General features: G+C 44.9%; 1 protein-coding gene across 3 annotated transcripts in view; it reads left to right on the top strand.

Annotated features, from left to right (window-relative positions):
• flnba (filamin B a) overlaps nucleotides 1-7,135 on the top strand; it is a 101,782-nt gene that overhangs the window by 69,620 nt on the left and 25,027 nt on the right. For 2 of the 3 annotated variants that reach the window (XM_080727674.1, XM_080727676.1), the window contains exons 30-36: nucleotides 1,014-1,137; nucleotides 1,791-1,944; nucleotides 2,749-2,938; nucleotides 3,510-3,757; nucleotides 4,248-4,331; nucleotides 5,745-5,847; nucleotides 6,410-6,550. In XM_080727674.1, coding sequence (XP_080583800.1) covers nucleotides 1,014-1,137; nucleotides 1,791-1,944; nucleotides 2,749-2,938; nucleotides 3,510-3,757; nucleotides 4,248-4,331; nucleotides 5,745-5,847; nucleotides 6,410-6,550 — 1,044 coding nt within the window. The remainder of the gene's footprint in view (nucleotides 1-1,013; nucleotides 1,138-1,790; nucleotides 1,945-2,748; nucleotides 2,939-3,509; nucleotides 3,758-4,247; nucleotides 4,332-5,744; nucleotides 5,848-6,409; nucleotides 6,551-7,135) is intronic. The other variant, XM_080727675.1, reaches the window with a different exon arrangement.

Genomic DNA, 7,135 nt, shown 5'->3' on the forward strand with positions numbered 1-7,135 from the left:
CAGACTAGAATATAGGTCTAGGATGTAATTGTTGATGTAATACAGGCTACACACACACACACACACACATTACTATGGCAAAACGCTGAGGAAAAAGTGGCTACAGATAGGTCTAGGATGTAATTGGTGATAATTGGTGATGTAATACAGGCTACACACACACACACATTGCTATGGCAAAACGCTGAGGAAAACACATTGCTATAGCAAAACGCTGAGGAAAAGTGTCTACAGACACACGCACAGCCACTCTATGGAGCCGTTTACCACCGCTCAAAAACTATATATACAGTATATACAGTGTACTGTACAGCAGTGGTTCTCAAACACTTTTGGCTGCAGTACCCCCTTATACTGATTTCTGAAGCCACCCTTCCCCTGACTACAGAAAAATGTACATCAAAAGTCCAGTTCCAATGCCAATATGTCAAAAATAAAACGGCACAATGGCAAATAAACATATCTTTCTATTCAATACCAGTTGTCCTCGTCAAGTTATTGAAGTGATTTGTTTTTCACAATATACAGATTAGCAGGTTCACACAAAGACTGTCAATGTTTTGTCATTACCCATAATAACAGTAAAATACATATTCCCATTTTCTCCTGTACCCCCTGCAGTACATACACATACAGGGGTATGTGTACCCCTAGGGGTACACATACCCCCATTTGAGAAACACTGTATACAGATCCATCTAAAAAAAAGTAGAATATTGCATAAAAGTACATTTCTTGAAACTTTCTTATATTCTAGATACATTGCACGTGCAGTGAATTATTCCAAACCCTTCTTTTAATTGTTATGGCATATAGCTAATGAATATCAAAAGTGCATATTTCTAGAATTGTATATACATAGGCCTATATATAGAAACCCATTCACAAATAAAGTTTATCTAGAATAAATAAAGTTTCCTCAGGACTACAGTGTGTTGCCCTGTTGGGCAACCACACTAATTATTATTATTATTATTGTTTTCAAATTATTGATTGATATTTCCTGAACCCAGGTGTGGCAGTGCCAGTGGAGGTGAGAGACAATGGGGATGGGACCCACACAGCTTGCTACACTCCAACTACAGAGGGACAGTACGCCGTGGCCGTCAAATACAACGACGAAGACATTCCTCGCAGGTATAGGACACAGAGCTTTTCATTTATGTTCACAGATACAAAGAAGTAGAAACAAACCAGTAAGACTCCCTAATCAGGAGATAAGCGACCGTAGGTCGCTTATCTCCACAATTACACCAAAAATGTGTTTTTCCAAAATAGTCCTGATGGTGGCGCTAGATGGGACAGATGCGTTTTGATTACATGACTGTAGAGATACTGTGCGATTTGCGTGATTTTAGGGCCAAATATCGCTGATGCAGAATGTGTGTGTTTTATCGTGTGTTCATGAAATGGATAGCTTTGGTTCTTAATTAGGATTGGCTGAGCCGCGTTCAGAACCGTTGTAAAATGCTCCATTAACACACACACCTGTGACCGCCTGTATCAGCATTACTGTGCCAAACAAATTGTTTCAAAATGTCTGATTCTGTTGTGAGAGATCGTTTAAAATGTTGCATAGCAACCGCCTTGTTTCTGCAGAAGAGTCGGAGACTTCTTTCTTTATTATCATTCTAGTGAAATTGATATTAAAAACCTTTAATTGGGATACGTTTGTGATTTTCATGAGTCTATATATGGTAATCATCCTCTCCTCTCCTCTCCTCTCCTCTCCTCTCCTCTCCTCTCCTCTCCTCTCCTCTCCTCTCCTCTCCTCTCCTCTCCTCTCTCAGTCCATTTAAGTTCAGAGCTCTTCCTACCCATGATGCCAGTAGGGTTCGTGCTAGCGGTCCCGGTCTGACTTCAGGACTCCCCGCTAGCTTCCCAGTTCAGTTCTCCATCGACGCCAAGGACGCAGGACACGGTCAACTTAGTGTACTTATTACTGTGAGTCTCGCACACAACACACCGACACACACACACACACACACACACACACACACACACACACACACACACACACACACACACACACACTAGGGCATTAACCAAAAAATCGCCAAATCGATTCAATCGACTTGATTACATAAGTTGACTCCCATCATCGAAAGTTGAAAAAGAAAAAATATACAGTAGCCTATGTGTGCAGCATTATATAGACAGATGTCTAGTTTAGCCTACCAACATTTGAGACTGCATGCCGGTGCCGATCAGCCTCAGCGCATGTTTCAGTTGATTCGTAGGTAGCCTACCTCTCCTTTGTTGGCTGGTGAGACGTGTGGTACGCTCCTAGCGAGACATTTAACTTCACCCATTGCACGCTGAGAATAGCTGACTGTACAGTAGGCTACAAGCTTCACTGCTTCACTCATACAGTTTAGTTTAAGCTCACTCACATTGCGTCGCGGGATGGAGAGTACATTATTTATGCTTGATCATGGGCTGCAGCTGCTGCGACATGCCGTGAGCTTGTAGATCGTCTTATTTTCAGGGCTAAAGGTAGGCCTACAGTACTATGTTTTATAATATGATAATTTATATTGAATGTCAATTTTCAAGACACAGATCTTTAATACAATCAGTGTGTCATTGTGGTTTCTCCCCTGTCCAACCCGTCCCACCACCACCACCACCACCACACACACACACACACACACACACACACACACACACACACACACACACACACACACACACACACACACACACACACACAGCTACAGTTACAGCACGTCTTTCCTCTGTGCTCAGGATGCGGATGGTAAGGTGAAGCAGACCAGTATCCAGGATGACGGTGCCGGTACCTACCATGTGTCCTACGTACCAGATAAAGTGGGTCGCTACACCATTGTGGTGAAGTACGGAGGAGACCAGATTCCGTCGTCTCCGTACCGCGTCAGAGCTGCAGCCACTGGAGACGCCAGCAAGTGTACCGTCACTGGTATGTCTGGAGTTGGAAAACCTGTTTGCACTGCACACACTAATGGCCAATGTATATAATATATACACTATATACTATATTACAGTACATAGTACCTTTCATTAGAGTGATAAACCCCTCGAGATGCACCATCTAATTTTCAGAGAAAAAGGGGAGAAAAAAAGGGGGAACCAGAAAGGGGGGGGGGGGGGGGGGGGGGACATGGAGGCTATAGTCTCGAGTATTTGCCACCTGAAGGTGACTTTTCATACCAATTATGAAGGAGGCTAGGGATTTGCACTCCTGGTAATAGTTGGAGAACAAATTAGAACCTTTTATTAGTGTTAAATCTAGATTGAACATGATTAGTGGAGCTGCCTCTGGTGTTGTGATCGTGGACATCCTTGGAAAGGTTCTCAGACAGCCTTTCCAAAGCTTGGAATGACGTAAATGTGTAGCTACAGTACATCACCTCCCTTTCCGAAGAAAGGTTTGGATGTCCGAAGGATTATGAAATCTTCTAAAATGTCCAAAACTGTCCGTGTGCGAGTGATAAAATAACCCACTGATTCATGGACTGGTTGATGGGCAGGTCCCGGGATGGGCCCGACGGTGGGCGTGGGCGAGGAGCTGGGGCTGGTGGTGAACGCTAAGCATGCTGGGAAGGGCAGGGTGAGCTGCGTGGTGGTGCAGCCGGACGGCAGCGAGGTGGAGGCCGAGGTGCTGGAGAACGAAGACGGAACCTTTGACATCTTCTACTCCGCCCCCGCGCCCGGGAACTACGTCATCTACGTCCGCTACGGAGGAGAGAACATCCCCAGGAGTCCCTTCAAAGTCATGGTGAGACACACGTCAAATAAACATACCTTATATGTGCATAAATCTGCATGTCGTCGTTGTCGGGTGGAAACCTCGTATCTCCAAGTTTCAAATGTGTAAGTTCTTTCGCAAAGTAAAGCCCTGCTTCATCATACAAGGCTGTCGCACCAAAGTAGTGAAAAGAGCAGATCTACAAGCACACAACGCCTCGCGGTGCAAAACAAATGGTTTGGACATACACCCGACAACGACGATATTAAAGCTGTATTTATGAAACCTTTGTTCCGTTTGGTTTTATTTGGTCTCCCTGCTCTTCTATTGAGACATGTAGATCCTGCGACTAGGTTGGACACAGCCTTTGACACAACACACATTCTTGTAGATCTGCCATTTTTCTGCCATTTTGAGCTGTTTTCAATGCTGTCCTAAACGTTTTATGTCCACACAACAAGTATATTAATACAAACGTGGGTGTGTGAACATAGTTTAACCATTCTCATCATGTCTCCAGGCGACTGAGGAGATAGATCCCATCATGCAACAGCAGACATCTCTTCAGCAACAGGCTCCGCCTGGAGCTGGGTTCCAGCCCTGGGTACACACTCTATCTCTCACACTCTCTCTCACTCTCTCTTACACACCCTAATGTAGCTCTCTATCTCACTCTCACTCTCACTCTCTCTGCTAGGGCTGGGAAAGTAACCACTTAAACCAACATTTATATCAACATTTCTATATATCATACATTTCTTATTATATTATCAACAAATCAACACAAACAAATTGGAATAGATTTGGTATAATTGACTTAACACGATCTGCGGTTGATGGGAGACGGATGCACGCAAGCATAACCCGAAAATGAAAAGCACCTCTCCATCCGGTTAAACACTCTTCTTCTGCAGGGAAATTGGATTATCTCTGGTTCTAGGTTTTTCCACAGCGCCAATAGTCCATTCACACGCTGTTTAGTGGACACTAGGTGGAGCCTGGTCTCTATACTGCCTCACCCTGGTCAGCCGGGACGCCTGAACTGGAACTGGTTGGAATAACGTGTTCCTTCGACATGCGAATGACACTTCCTAGTTTACCTCCCCTTGTGGTCTTTTTTTAAAGGTTTTTCATAATCGTTAATCACAATCGAGGTTTTAAATAATCATGATATTGATTTGAAGTCAAATCCCCCAGCCCTACTCACTGCTCCTCCTTCACATGCTCTCAACACATTTTTACCTGTCTGTCTGTCTTTCTGTCCGTCCGTCTGTCTGTCCGTCCATCCATCCATCCATCCATCCATCCATCCATCCATCCATCCATCCATCCATCCATCCATTAAGGAATGATGATCATCCCTCTCTTTCAGCTTTCTCCTTTGCAGGAAAATGGCTGCTGCCCTGCAACTCAATTTCCCATCATGCTCAGCCTCAAATCAACATAATTTCATGACACATTTATAACCTGCTCCCTGTGTGTGTGTGTGTGTGTGTGTGTGTGCGTGTGCGTGCGCGTGTGCGTGTGCGCGTGCGAGTCGACATCAGGCCAAATAACAAAACACTGAAGCGGTTTTGTTACCGATTGACCGACGACGCATTGCATTGAACACGGTGTTGTGTCTTGATATGGTCTTTCAAGGGAACTGTGATCTATCCTCTATCTCCCTCTCTTTTTTACTTTCTTTCTCTGGCTGTGTGTGTGTCACCCTGACCCGATTGCTTCTTTTCACCTCTATCTTCCGGTTCTACCTCACTACGACTCCCAGAATGCCATTGGGTGGTGACGTGGGTAGACGGGGCTTTCACAGAGCAGCATGGCTGAGATGCTCTTCACTGATTGGCTGCGAGAACGCTCCCGTTGTTAAATAAGTGTCAGAAATTAACTGTTTCTCTGAATCTCTCTCTCTTTGTCTCTTTGTTCCCCCTCTTTTTCCTCTCTCTCCTTTCGCACCCTCCTCTCTCTTACTCTCTCTCTCCTCCCGTTTTGTTTTTTCCCCTCTCTTTTCTCCCTACAGGTGACAACAGATTCAGGATACCCTGCCAACAGTGTGAATGGAACTGGTTTCAGACCATTTGACATGGTCATCCCGTTCTCCTTGAGGAAGGGAGATATTACTGGTGAGTTAGTAATATACAGCAGTGGTTCTCAACCAGTGGGTCGGCACAAGAAAAGAAAAGGACCACCACTGCATCAAAGGCAATCAACAAATATATAAGAAAGAGGCAGAAATTGTGACAATAGCCGATCTACAAGCTCACAACGCCTCGTAAACGTTGTGAGCTTGTAGATCTGCCATTTTCATAATTTTTATCTGTGGAATGCCTCAACTCCTACAGTACATTTCCAAGTGCTTGTTAGATACTATGCCTAACTCTAAACCTAACCCTAACCTTAACCTCAGTAAAACTATGTCTAACCCTAACCCTAACCTCCGTTGTCGTTACTGTGGATCAAAGCGACCGCTTGTTCCTCCCCGCGCCGCAAGACGAGCGCTCCGGTTCTCGATCTAACTGTTTCTCGATCTAGCGGTGACATATATATATATCTATATATCAGTTACGATCGTATCTTATCTCATAACGTATCACAAGCTACTATACTACACCATACTATTCCACCGTATACTATGATACTATTGTGCTACTCCATAACCCCCCCCCCCCCCCCCCCCCCTTACAGGTGAGGTCCACATGCCGTCAGGTAAGAAGGCGGAGCCACAGATCACAGACAACCTGGACGGGACGGTGACGGTTCAGTACTCTCCTACTGAGGCTGGTCTGCATGAGATGCACATCAAGTACAATGGAACACACATACCTGGTACACACGCACGCACGCACGCACGCACGCACGCACACACACACACACACACACACACACACACACACACACCATTTTCTTTGAAGTGTGTGTAATGAATTACCCGTTTGCTTCACTGTATGCACTTGGTCCGCGATGGACTGGTATTGGCTGTGATGAATGGATAGTGAGGGTCAAGTTTAAGCAAGAACAGACAGACAGAGAAAACAACACCCCCGTCCTTCTGTTAGTAGTTCACTCCAGTGTCTGAGTGATAAATCTGTTGTCAGCGCGTGTTTTTACAATGACATCATCATAGACAGGACATGGCATGAAGTGTGTACATGTGTGTGTAAGTGTGTACGTGTGTGCATGCGTGTGCGCTCCGAACATGGGTGTAGGCCGTTACAGGACATGGCATGAAGTAAGTGTGGGTGTGTGTGTTCCCAACATGGGTGTAGGCCAGTATGTTTGTTTTGTTAGGAATGTGTAATAATGTTGTGTTGTGTGTTATTACTTTTTTGCAAATTTGGTTGTTTCTCACACACACACGTGCGCGTTTGTGTAAACTTGCAAGTGCTGTGTCAGTACACGTGCACCTCTGTG

The sequence above is a fragment of the Nannobrachium achirus genome, assembly GCF_963921795.1.
Source record: "Nannobrachium achirus genome assembly, chromosome: 6".
Taxonomy (NCBI): domain Eukaryota; kingdom Metazoa; phylum Chordata; class Actinopteri; order Myctophiformes; family Myctophidae; genus Nannobrachium; species Nannobrachium achirus.